At 41.6% G+C, this 13,843-nt stretch overlaps 1 protein-coding gene across 2 annotated transcripts in view; it reads right to left on the bottom strand.

The window, feature by feature from the left end:
• The window catches only part of PTCHD4 (patched domain containing 4), a 79,512-nt gene that overhangs the window by 44,234 nt on the left and 21,435 nt on the right, over positions 1–13,843 (bottom strand). For both annotated transcript variants that reach the window (XM_069851083.1, XM_069851084.1), the window contains exon 2: positions 11,164–11,644. In XM_069851083.1, coding sequence (XP_069707184.1) covers positions 11,164–11,644 — 481 coding nt within the window. The remainder of the gene's footprint in view (positions 1–11,163; positions 11,645–13,843) is intronic.

The following is a 13,843-nucleotide window of genomic DNA, read 5'->3' as shown; positions in this document are numbered from 1 at the left end:
CAGCTTCTGAACAAAACTCCCAAATAGATGATGTTTAATGATATCATTGCTGTGAACACTGAATCATGATGTTTACCACATATACAATTTTTTATTTTTCTTTTATGCCATATAAAAGAAAAATGCAATGACACTTTTTGCCTTGTTTTGCTGAACGTTCTGTGTTTGCGTATGCATCTGGGTTGGTTTGTCTGTCCTTGACCACCAAGTACTTTTGTTCCTCCTGACCAATTAAAAAAAACCGTGGCAGAGCAGAAGGGATTTCAATCTTAATAAATTTCTACACCTTTTTTTTTAAGTAGTCCATAAAGGCACTCTATTAATTTCCCCTCAGGGAAAGAATAAATATATTAGAGGTCAAAATGCATGTAAGAGGGTTATCTTGAGACTTGCTTCATTAGCTGCATTGTTCAAAGCTTGACTTCAAATAACCTAAGAAAGAGGTAGAACATCTGTAGCTATGATTAGTAAAGCCTTCTCTGTCTCCATATCATCCTACCAAGGTTATTCATTCAGAAGCAGACTAACTGCATGATAAAGTTTTTACTGTTTTTTGGCTCTGATGGGAGACACACTGGAAGTCCACGGAAGGGCTTACACAAAGCCCTGAGCTGAACTTTTACAGGGAGTTGAGCACTAGGCTAGTCCAGCAGCATTCACTCCCAAAAGTGATGTCTTGAAGCTGACTGGCAGTGTGGTGGGAGGGATATTTGCACTGGAGATTTTTTGCCTAATATATTCAGCTCTTGTATAGCCCCAACACTGCACTTTCTGGTAACGCTTTCAACAGCATTAGTCCCTCTCCTGTAGGGTCTTCCTCTGTTTCAGCTATTCCCATGAGCAGATTGTTTATTCAAACAGCCTTTTTGTTCCCAGGGCTCTCAGTCTAGTTTTAGAAGGTTTAAATTGCCTTAACTGAAAACTTTGTGCTAAACTGTTTTAAGTTACTGCAGAAGGACAAAAGGTTTCACTGCTTTGCACTCGGTATGCAGAACGCCTCTCTGCCTTCAGCTTCTGCAACTCATATTGTCCCTGGAGGATAATAATTTCTCAACAGAAATAGTAAAATTATCAACTAGAAAATCAAAGAAATGCAGAAAATTTCACCTGCTAGAGTCTCACTGGGTGTGCAGCACCCTGTTGTTTGATCCTCTTTATAAAGCAATGCAAATGCTCCTCCTAGTAGATTATACCTCACTGATTATACCTCTAGTAGATTATACCTCTGGTTTCTGAATTTAGGTAAAGTTTGAAAAATCATAGAATCATAGAATCCAACCAGGTTGGAAAAGACCCATCGGATAATCGAGTCCAACCATTCCTATCAAATGATACAGCACTAATTGGTTAGATGGCTGTGCTAGCGAAATCGTTTTCTTCATGTGCAGGATATCAACAGCAACGCAATCCAGAACACCAGGAAAATCTTCAGCATCTAAAATTTCTGTGGCAAATTTGCATTTGAACATGGGTTAGGATGTATATTTTAGGTGGCCCTCGGTGTCGTATCAGGCTGTAAAGAAATATTTTTCTTCCTTGGACTTTAAGAGTATGAGCAAAAACCAAATTCTACTTCTGAAATACCACAGATCACTGCAGGAAACTGCAATGACAACACGCCAAGGTGCACTTACATATTCTCAGCGAACACAGAATGACTTTAGAGACTGCTGAGCCACCTCATGTGGCCATTGCACTCACCAGTGAAATACTGTCCCGTCTGGGTGAAAAACAGCAGCTGCTTAACCGAACGCCACCTGCACAGCGCGGAGAGCCAGGCAGCACTCACCAAGGCTGCCTCTAACTTGCACAGCAGGAGGAATTCGAAGAAGATAGAAATGCAATTATCCACACTGAAATTCAGCCAAGACACCGAGGACAGCATGCTCGCTCTTGCAGAACAGAAATTAAAGAGCATCTTTAGCGATCCAAATCTGCAAAGGCCTGGGGTTTGCATCTCATTCCATCAGTGGTACCACTTGCAGCCCTGTGCCTACATCTATTGCTGGAGCAGCTCAAACTACCACTTTGAGCATCCGAAATAGCATCCTCACCTTGCAGGCAGACAAGCATGGATGAAACAAGACCAACCTCACCCCACCTAGCGAGACTAACACAGGGAAAGTCACAGCTGTAATACCTGAGTAAACCTTATCTGGAGGCCAGTAGCACAGAGTTATGCTGATTATGTGGAAGATACACGTTGAAAAACATAGGCTGCTGCCATAATTCATTACCCACTGACGAGCGGTGAGCATGGAGCCAGTGTGGCTTCAGCATGTTGCATGTTACCGCAGGCAGTTATCTCATCAGAGAGAAGAGGCTGCTTCATGGGAAAGAAATGAAGTGAAAAAATGAATTGGAAATGGAAGAATAATGCTGAATTATTTAAGTCTCAAATGGCTAGTAGTTGCACGAAGGAGGACATATAAATTATACAATATCCAGTTAGGTCTGTTTAGTTGGTTTTGTATTTGCAATAGACTCCTTAAGCTTTTCATTCTATGCAAAGTTTTTGATATTGCAGATGAATATAGCAGATAAATACTGATTCAGAACATTTGGCAAATACTCTGTTGAGCTCTATATCCTTTTTCTAACTCTTCAGAGGAAAATTATCAGAGTGAAAGAGGACATCCATGGGGAAATTCTTTCATAAGTGAAATTTCTTTGTGCCCATTTATGAACTGGGTTTTTGAACAGTTATTAATTTTTATACTTCTTCCTTACTATTATGTTTTAGTATTGCAAAGCTATTCAAATTAATAAAGATGTTTTAGCTAGCTGTGTAAAAATCCAAACCTTTCTGAATGAGTCTGAATTTTGAGTCATAAGCACATCTCACAACAGTGAGTTCCAGTTCTAGGGGCTATTTGCACATAAAATGTGTTCCAGGAGAAAGTAAATGCATTTACTGTGTTTCATTTCTGCTTGAAAAACAGAGGCACAAGTTTGGATTTCCCTACAGAGGAACAAGGTACCTAAGGAGAGCAGACAGAGTGTTTGACAGAGCATAGGATCATTCAGTCTATGCCTCCTCAGGTAGCAAAACCATATTATCTGCCCAGCAGAAAAGAAAGGACAGTGCAAGATTGCATTTTCCCACCATGCACCAAAAAGCACAGGACACATCCTCAGCCTGTCCCACATCTGCTCTTTCCTGCAGATCCACTGTGCTCTAGCAGAGACCAGAAGTCATCATCAATCTTCCCATATGGATGGAGCTCGCGGCAAAGCGTGAGCTACTGTAAAATATCTTCAAAAAAAAAAGATCTGGTAGGAAATCATATCTAAGCAGAAGTATGCACAGATATAGATACTGTGAAAAATTACACTCCGCAGTCAAGCCAGACAGACTCTGAAGTTATAGGCATAAACCGCAGCAGTGAAAATATTAAGAAATACCTTTATAAATGTATGGCTGTTTAAGCGCTGGAACGAGCTGTCGAGGCAGGTTATGGAATTGCTAGCAACGGTGCTATTCAAGGCTGGATTTGACATTGCCCTATTAGGGATGATATACGTGGAGCTAAATCATTTCTGCCATGATGCAACTCCTTTCCAGCCCAAATGAGCCAAACGGTAACGTGATGTGCATCTATACATACCAAGCACAGGGAATGAAACTCCTGCTCAATGAGATCAACGCACAGAAAAGATGCATCCAATAAAGAACCTTAAATAACCCAGTCATGGGAATGAGCATTGCCATGAATGGGTGGAAAACTGAAAGCAAGAGGTGTTCAGACAAATGCATGAGGCATCTGAAAAGGAAACACTCCTTACTGTCTGAACAGAATTTGTATATTGATTAAGTGTACTAAACGTACATTTTCAAGTGCAAAATAAAACCATGCCTTTTAGCCTTTAACTTTTTAGCTCAAAGCATGCTCTCTTCTCTTATCAAGCCTCTTTTTTCAAAGGGGAGTAGAAATGTTGGCAGCATATTGGAAGCAGCTGAAATGATAGCTGCCAGTCTATTAGCTGCAGATGGAGGGCTGAGGAAGATGTTTTAATAACGACAACAACAACACAACTGCATTTGGAGACTTCATTTTGGACAAATGGGTAAATTGAGATCCCACTAGAGTCAGAAAAAAGAGTTTAACTGGCTGTTCTCAAGCAACAAATCCAACCAATGCCTTTTGTGTTTGCTCTGTCCCTGTGGAAGATCTGGTAGTGATGGTCCATGCCTGGGCTATGGTCCAAGATTGAAAGCTTCAACCAGCAGACCTGCAGACACACCTCCTGGGGTGGAGCAATAACAGTAAAGAACGATATTTGAGTTGTTAAGAGATCCTGCCCTATGGAAGAGGGCAAGGAAAAGAAGAGCTAGAATTCAATCTGTAAGGGTTTCAAGTCAGGTTATACGGTGGATACATCCAAGTTTATGTATCTTGGAGATTATGTACGTAACTTGAGGTGTCTGAGCTTTCACCCCGGCTCTTTCCGAGGTGGGATAGGATCTTCCAGAGTGTCAAGCACAGGTCACCCCAAGTACATATTAAGTGATGGGGCAAACGACTTTGAAGTTACGTTTTTCTATTGACTGCAAAGTTTGTGTCACTTCAGTTAAGGGAGAAACATTTGGCACACCTGAAATTAATTGCAAAAAACTCTGTATTTAGGACTGAGGCAGTCCTGTTGTTTGCTTAGGGAGATGATTTACTAGTGAACAGCTACGGTTGGACTTCACGATCTCAAATGTCTTCGCCAACCTAGGGATTCTATGATTCTACAATTCTGTGTTGCCTCTCCCTATAACTGCAGGGCCAGACTGTGTGGTGTGAGTGTAACAGACTGTCCCAGACAGACTTTCATTCTCTGCTCAGAATCCAGGAAAGATCGTTCTGGGGAGGTTGTCCTTTCCTGCAGAAATGAGAAACCCTCAATCCTCTGCAACTGGGAACAGACTTACTAAGGAGTATACCATGTTGTGGAGAAATCAACCTTACAGATTCAGAGAATGTCTAAATTTATTCATATGAATTATCTATGTTATGTACCCATCCAAAGAGGTCATTTTAAACAATTTAAAAGTGTTTAAACACTTTGGTATCTTTCTGTATCTTTTTTCTCCTGATGCCCTATGATTTTTTTTTTTGTTATTCCCATTTCCTACTACAGAAGTTAAAAATGAACATTTTCTAGTTAAGGACAAAGTATTTACAAATCCTTAATGATATGTTGAGTGGGTGGGGATATGAACTGCTGTGACATCTAAAATGACAGGTTCACTGTATTTCGAAGGCATAGAGTGGTGGTGGTTTATGTCAGTAGGTCTCCTTGCTCTGAAGGATCATTCTCTTGCTCCTTACACAGATAGGAGATGATCATATAACATGAAATCCATATGGGATTTACTTTACTGCTGAATCAAAACCACAAAACTGAAGTTAGAGTCTTGAAATATTTCTAAGTTGTAGCTGTAATCAGAAAGTCCATTGCTTGGATAAAAGGTTGGAAATGCTGTAATACTTCAAGTGCAGGTAAACTAGCATGCACTTTAGCACTCACATTTGTCTTCCAAGGTTTAAAAAAAATAATTTCCACATCTGTACTAGGACATTTTTACTGCAATTTCCCTCAACTCTACCACTAATGGTTATACAGTGACATCTCAAATTTACTTAAAGGTGACCATCAGCCATTATTTTAAAAGCTGCCGTCTAAGAGAGGTTAGCTGACTTCTGTCTGAAATGCTAATTACTGCCTGGAATCTGCTCTGCTTTTGCCTTGCTTCCTCCTCCTATTTGAATAACGCAGGGGAACAGATAACTGGGAATTTTAACAGAAAATCTGCACAGTAGGTACAATCTCTGCCTTCCATAGAATGGTTTGAGTTGGAAGGGACCCCAAAGCCCATCCAGTTCCATCCTTGCCATCCAACCTGGCCTTGAATACATCTAGGGATGGGGCAGCCACCCCATCTCTGGGCAACCTGGGCCAGGGCCTCTCCGCCCTCACAGGAAAAAAAATTTCTTCCTAAAATCTCATTGAAATCTCTCCTCTTTCAGCTTAAAACCATTCCCCCTTGTCCTATCCCTGTATTCCCTGATAAAGAGCCATCTGGCACTCTTCTATCAAGCATGGTCTTACCGCTGGAAAGAGGTAGCCTATTACTTCCTAACATTTTTCTGTGTCTCTACTACACCACTACTAACAGGATTGCTATTGGTAGTAATAGTAATAATATTGTGAGGTGTTGCAGGGCTACCGCTGAACTTTGGGTTGTCTAAACACTCAAAGAAATAGTCATTCCCATGAAGATCTTATGGTCAAGATGGTCTGGACTTTTCAAAGGACTGGAAATATTTCTTACATGTACTGCGAATTCAGAGTTCTAAGATATATATACACTTTATAATACAAAAAGCAAAATTACATTCTAATTATATTGTACTTATGTTTTTAACCTAAGATTTCCACTAATCCATATAATAAGGTACTTAATGGACTCACCAAAAATAATTAGTGTAAAATGATGTAATTAATACACCTGCATTTAAAGATATACAGTCAGATCCTCAGCTAAGTTAAATCATTATGTCTCTGATGATATCAGTCTAGTTTGTGCATTAAAAAGCAAATCATGGGAGCAATAATGTCTCAATTATGTAGTTAACCTTCTGGTTATATTAATTAGCTATGATTAGGCATGGGAAACCATAATTACACCACATACATAACATGCCTTTGAAACTGTATCGTGAATCCAAACATAAAAGGCAGATGTGAACATCTAACTGGGTCCATTCCTGACATCTAGAACAAATCTGAAGCTCAGTGATTTGATCCTCTATCTCCTGTCTGTAACATATCCAGTGATCACAGCTCTGCTGGTCTCAAACTTGCAGAAGAAACTCCAGTTTGTATTTGTCCCAGAAGAGAAATACAAGGTAGAGCTGCCTCATCTTCTGATTTCATAGAATCGTAGAATCACCAAGTTGGAAGAGACCCACTGGATCATCGAGTCCAACCATTCCTATCAAACACTAAACCATGTCCCTCAGCACCTCGTCCACCCATGCCTTAAACACATTGTGGTTACTAAAAAACAACTTAAAAAAAAAAATAGAGACTCGTCCCATCTAGGTCCATTTCAGTTCCTAAAGGAGGAAGCTCTGAAGTACCTTTTCTCAAAGTTATTACATTTGTCTGAGGTATGAACAGTTAAAAATCAGCTCCTCTTGCTCCCATTTGCAGGAGATGTTGGCAATCAGATCATGATTTGCGCAGGATCTTTCTGTAGAGTTGCTCCCTACTGACTCCAAAACCACAATGATAAACACTATACTGGAGAAACTGTTTTTTCTGAGGCAGCTGTCTGAGAAGATTACAGTATTGGGAAGAGGGAGTCAGAGCAAGTAGGACTTTCCACCACTGTCCTCATGTCTACCTTAGGACTGAAGTTTCTCCCCTTCAAGGATAAAGAAGAGAAAACCAGTCTGAGCTAACGCTCTTCTCCCACTACACTAGATATGTTGGGTTTTTTTTTCCTAGCAACCATTCCCTCACAGCAGGACTACAGTAAATAATTAATGGGTAGGTCATTCAGTCCAAATTTAGAGAAATATTAAACATTTCACGTTTAGATAGGCTTCTATCACCTACTGAAACCCACAGAAGCTCAGCACTGGAATAGGACTTATGGACCTAAACATTTGTTCAACTCCAAGGTCATCCCTGTCATTCAGGTGGTAGCATCCTGCCATCTCTGCAGGAAGAAGGGCAAGTGCAGAAGAATGTGGAATTTCCATTAAAATGAGTCCTTTGAAAAGTGAACGCCAGAAGAAGCTGTATATTTTTGACCCAATGAATATATTTTTAAATGGACATTTTGTCAATATCAGGTTAAAACATTCCAAAGTCAGGAGCTGCTAGAATTAAGGTTGCCTGTGCATTCTGCACAGCGTTGCACTTGCAGACCCTTTGTGGCTATTATTGCCTGTTGTTTTGCTTTTATTATTTAAAGCTAAGTAACTTGGTTTTGAAAGGCTGACTTCCAAATATGGCTTTTGCAATTCTGAGAACCTCCACTTTGCATGTTTTCTTATTTATAAGCACAGAAGTGTTATTTGAGGTACCATTTGCTTTTTACTATGCTAGCACCAAGGGGCACTGGCTTAGCATGGGCCACAGTTATGTATTGCCCCACAGAATTAACAGCCCCTGGGGCATCAGTGGATCTCTTCCTAGGTGTCAGCTCATTCAGCAAAAAACCCTACCCTGTGAACACCCTAGGTCTGCGAGGCCCTGTGCATATCATGCACAGAGCAAGGTGTTATTAACTGGCACTGTCCTCTAAGGGGATTAAGGCATATGGCACTTCGCAGGATCAAACCCAGTATGACCTTGGTGAGACCTGATTCCTGTCTTTTAGTTCACCAAATCATAAATCTGTGTCTTAATATTTTTACCAGCAGCAGCTTTCAGGCACTGCAAGCTGTTCTTTAGTGATATTTCCAATTCAGTTTGAGATTTCTGAACGAAATTTCTGTTGAAGGGTTACTTATAGAATCATAGAATCACCAGGTTGGAAGAGACCCACCGCATCATCGAGTCCAACCATTCCTATCAAACACTAAACCATGTCCCTTAGCACCTCGTCCACCCATCCCTTAAACCCCTCCAGGGAAGGTGACTCAACCCCTCCCTGGGCAGCCTCTGCCAGTGCCCAATGACCCTTTCCCTGAAGAATTTTTTCCTAATGTCCAGCCTGAACCTCCCCTGGTGGAGCTTGAGGCCATTCCCTCTCGTCCTGTCCCCTGTCCCTTGGGAGAAGAGCCCAGCTCCCTCCTCTCCACAACCTCTTTTCAGGTAGTTATAGAGAGCAATGAGGTCTCCCCTCAGCCTCCTCTTAAATGTTTCCTTTTTCAACCTGAATTTCATTCTACATAATCCTATACAAGCAATTCTTGCAAATATCTCACTTCAAGAGAGGTGTTTTTTCCTTTCTTTTCTTTTGCTCTTGGCAGTCGCTGTGGCAGGAATGACAGCGCAAAACACAACAGAAAGTTATAAACGTTACTTTTCCTCAGACAGCAAACAAACTCCTGGATTATCAAAATCCTAGGTGGGAAACCAAGCCACTCTGCTTTCAGAAACTCCCACCCTTGCCTCATCCTGGGGCTGCAGGGTGTGTATAAATTGAGAACAGCGCTACTGCCATTTCAGTTGATGCTCCTGGCCTGTATGGATGCTGATGCTTTTGAGGTCAGCCCGAAGACGAGCTTCACCTACAGGCATTGTTTGAGGAGTGATGAATTTGGGATATGTCAAGCAAAGATGGGTCACTCTTCTTTACAGCTGTCTAAAGTGGGACACCAGCAGAAGAATAAACAATTGAGGGAAGGTGCTTTTCATCACTTCAATGTTTTCTTGCCTTTACTTCAACCTGGTGCACAAGCAAACCAGCGCCTTTTGGCCCCGCTCCTTGATATGCACCTCCCGATACCCAACAAAAAGGTGGCTGTAATCTGATAACAAGCACGAGCCCCACTTCCCTGCTGTGATCCTTTTCTTCATCCTGCCACGTGGATCTTCATCCTAAGCCTACACCCCTCAATCAGCTTGGGATCCATCCCTGTCACAACCTGGCACGTTCTCTGCTCCTCCTGCCGGCCTCTTCCCCCTCCCAGCGCTTTCTTTCCAGCAAACCCTCTCACACTGCAGAGCTGTGCACAGCAGCTCAAGAGCTGGCACAGGTCAGGCCATTGTCACAATTTAAATGTGCAGATGATTAAATTAGAGGTTTTGGCGCAGCTTTGTTTGTCGGTATTAATGAGGCTGAACCAGTCATGCAAGTCCTTGGGGTTTTTGCCTTCACTCTTCCCTTTCCCTTCTGGAATCTCTACTATCCACTCCATCCCACCCTTTCCCACCTCAGCCAGCTGCTCCAGAGGTGCTGGGTGCTGGACTGGTGAGATCATGGCTCGGTCCCCTTGGTCTGTGACACGGATGCATTATTAAGAGATAGAGTAGGAGGTGGGGGGTTGGAGGATACATACACCTATAGGACTTTTCTAGAAAAGCAAGAAAATGTAGGGGGTGGGGGACTGAGGTTTTTAAGAAAAATGTAAGACCTTTCTCCAAACTTTGACTCTATCTTTGCATATTTAGTCATCTTTCACCATAGCAGAGACCTATGACTGAGTACCACAAGCATGAATGCAATTTAAGAAAATAACAGTAAAGATGCAGAGTCCTACCCACAGATAAGACTTTTTGTCATCAAAAAGTCAGCATGAAGGGGTCTGGGTCTGAACTGCCACTGATGAGATTTTGCACAGGCAGTCACTGCTGAGGTTCAGACTCATGATATGGTGAAACTCTAACAAACTTGGATGTGATTGCACCAAACAACGCTGCCTCAGCAAGCTGCTTTGGGCACATTTCCCTCTCCCTTCCCAACATACCTTCCCAGCAAACTCATTAACAACACAGATTGCACTAAAACTGCTTAGAACAGAAATGAGAACAGCAGGAATGGAAGCAATTCTTCTACTGAAAGAGCTAGACTTTATGTTTGTTCTTCATCTGCACCTTCCTCTGCCCGAGCACAACACGAAATAAATCTCTGAAGCTGATCTGGACTTCACAAACCGAGGGATTATACACTACAGATACTGACAGGCCCCTTTGCTTAGAGCCTGGTAAACACCACAACAGTAATCTCCTCTCTGAGATAAAGTCCATCAATCTTATTCTTACACCAACCTATTCCCCTCTGCCCCTCAGACAGAGCTGGAAGAGAATCCCTCCTCAGGATGCTAAAATCTTTCCTTCTTCATCACGCTCCCATTTTAACTTACACTTTCAGCTGGCCTCCCATCAAAGTCAGGTCAAAACATATTCATTTTCTGTGCTGAGCTGACCAGTTTTCAATAACAATTTCTCCTTCATTTTGTAACAGAGATCAATAAAACTGCCCCCCTTTCATATTGGCTGAGATTCCAGCAACGTCATTTGCTCTTTATTGTTGCTACTGCTTTGTTTCGTTTCCTATTTTTTTTTTTTTGGCAAGGCACAGATCAATTTAACAAGATGAAAACAACTTAGACTTTCACTCAAGGTAAAATCTACACTTTATAACCCAGGATGTAATTTACAATCCTGTCATTAAGCTTTGTTAATCCTATTATTATGAAGATAAATAATTACCCATAGCGAAGAAAGGGATTCCCAACAGAGTAGAATTATATTTTCCATCAGTAATGAAAAATATCCCTGCCGCAGTGACACTGGAAATACAGATAGTGAGTACTCCCAAGAGTCCCAGGAAAGGTTTGCTACGCAGGCAGTCCTTCATGGAGCTCGAGAGGGTAGCAGTCAGGAGAATCAGCATCAGGCTCACCAAAATCTTGCCCCTGGCCAAGAGACTGGTCTGGTGGAAGTCCTTCCAGAGGCTAAAGGACGCTAGTGAGTAGAGCTGCAGATCTTGGTGATCCAGCTGCATCTTGTGCATCAGTTTACAGAATTCACTCTCCCACTTCTCCCCAATGAGGTCCTGGGTGACAGAGCCATACGTTTGGAGGTAGTAAGTGATTTGGATGGCTCTGGCTGATTTGACTCTCTGGTCCTTGCTGTTTGGCACTTCCATGACCCCTCCAAGCTGGTGGCCAATAAAACTGCTCCTTCCATCCTGGGAGGGAAAGTAAAAGAGATGAGCATGTGGTTATCCTGTGCAAGATGTGATACAGTGACACTGTTTGACTCCACCTTCCTTTCACTGACATGCCAAGAGCTCGACTCAAAGGCCACTGAAGTCAACAGCAGTTATGCCATTTACTTCCGTGAGCTTTGGGACGCATCCCTATTCCCTGCAACAGTTCTGTTCCCTACTCATTATAGACTCATTCGCAGTTCTGTGCTGCAGTTAGGGACTTCCCAGATACTCATTGCTGTTCCAGATGTTCAAGGACTGAAATATAGCATGCAAGATCCTCATCCTGCAAGAAAGGATCACTTCCCCACGTTTTAACTGTGACAGGCAACAACAGATCTGCAGTTACAGAAGTATGAAATGTTTGAGATGAAGATCAGTTTCTGCAAGATATGCGATTTCCTGATACCTTGGAAATGCTTTTAAAAAGTTGGAGTTGTACAGAAAATAAAGCCTGGTTCCTCAGTACACAGATGTTAATGTAGGCAGTTCCAGTTCAATAGCTACTCTGGCTCTAGAATAATATTATTAAAGTCAGAATTTTTGAATTTTTTATCTGAAATTCCATGGATTCCTATCAGTGACACTGAAATAAGGATCTTCTTTATACCTCGATTTAGCCAGGATTTGATTTTTTTATATTTTAAGAATATAAACTTTACTGTGGTCACACTTATTTCAATATGTGCTAGGACATAAAAACCTCTTGACAATCAGGTGCTCTTGGGATCAACCCCCATCTGTTTACAAGACCAGATTACTTTTTTGTAGAGTTATCTGGTCCCATTTCAGTGGGGGTCGTTCCCTTTTTTTTCTTTTTTAATATAGATTTTGAAAGAAAGCTCCTTGCTTTTTAGCCACTGGTTATTCTAGTTCTCTAGAATAACTGTGTTGTGCCCCTTTCCAAGACAGGAGAAGGTTACACGGATTTAGATCACACCCAGCCGCAAACTGAGGAAGGCAATTCAGTAGATTAGACAAAAATGTCCTAGCAAAGTAATCTCTTTGATTAATAACTCTAAATCCAGCAATTAAATGTCTGTTGCACAACAAAACCCAAGATATTGCTTTTTCTCGGGGTGTGTGTAAATGGGATTTAAAGTTCTCAGGTTTCTCTCCTCTTGTATTTAATAAAACAGTAAAATTATCAAGCCAATTAATATATAAAAAGTCTTGCAGCAGCAAGGTTGCATGAGACGACACTTTTTGCCTAGATGCATCAGGAATGAGATAACTGACAGCCTGAATTTGGGAGATGCTCTGCCCTATGCACACATGGAAGGAGTCATCTACAAAAGGCCAGGAGCACTTAGGAAAGACACTTTTACAATCTCTTAAATCCAGCATTAACCATTTCTAGAAACACCTGTGCTGCATGCAGGTCATTATCTGAAATTGCCAGCCCTGCTCGCAGTAATGATTCCCATTGTAAGGAAAAAATCAATGAAGCAAGGTACCAGGCTTTATGAAACATAGGTATCTTCCAGGATGTCTGCTCATAGAGCAAATAAATATCAGAAATCGAGAGACAGTGCTGAAAATGTTTTATATACTCACCTTGCTTCGTCTCTGGTATGTAAAGGAGGTAATCCTCCCACTGAGAAATTTCTGCCTGTGCTTTCATGGCAGGAGCTCACACCGTTTGCAGCATTTGCCTGCCACAGCCCAGGGAACGTGACAAAGTGCTTTTCAGAACTTCATTTTTTCCCTATTCCCAGTTGCTACTTCCCATTGAAATAATGGCTTCTGGCAAGGTATCCTGGCACGAGCTTACATGAAAGGTGATTTGCAGCCTAATGCCAGCTCCTCAAGTCACCTGAAGCCTCATTGCAAATGTCATATAAGCAGAGACAGCGAGCACAGAGGGGCAGCGGGTGTTGTTTCGATTCCAAAAATAATCCTCATCTCTGGCATTACATGCTAGAATCCTATTTTGATTCATTATTTCTAATTTTTTTTCTTAAGGAGGGGTCTTACCTAACACTCACACACTCACAAAAGGGACATTTCCAAGCAGGTAATTAAGGTTGGAGCAATGCACACCCTGCTCACATTCAAAGCAACTTTGCAGTGAAAAATCCCCTTTGGCACTGCTTTGAAATTTTAGGGAGAAATGTCATATTTCTTCAGCATATATGCAGTGTTGACATTCAAACGTTTCCAGCCACTGCAGGATAC

This window comes from Phaenicophaeus curvirostris, chromosome 2 (assembly GCF_032191515.1).
Source record: "Phaenicophaeus curvirostris isolate KB17595 chromosome 2, BPBGC_Pcur_1.0, whole genome shotgun sequence".
NCBI lineage: Eukaryota > Metazoa > Chordata > Aves > Cuculiformes > Cuculidae > Phaenicophaeus > Phaenicophaeus curvirostris.
This window is presented reverse-complemented; position numbering and strand designations above follow the sequence as displayed.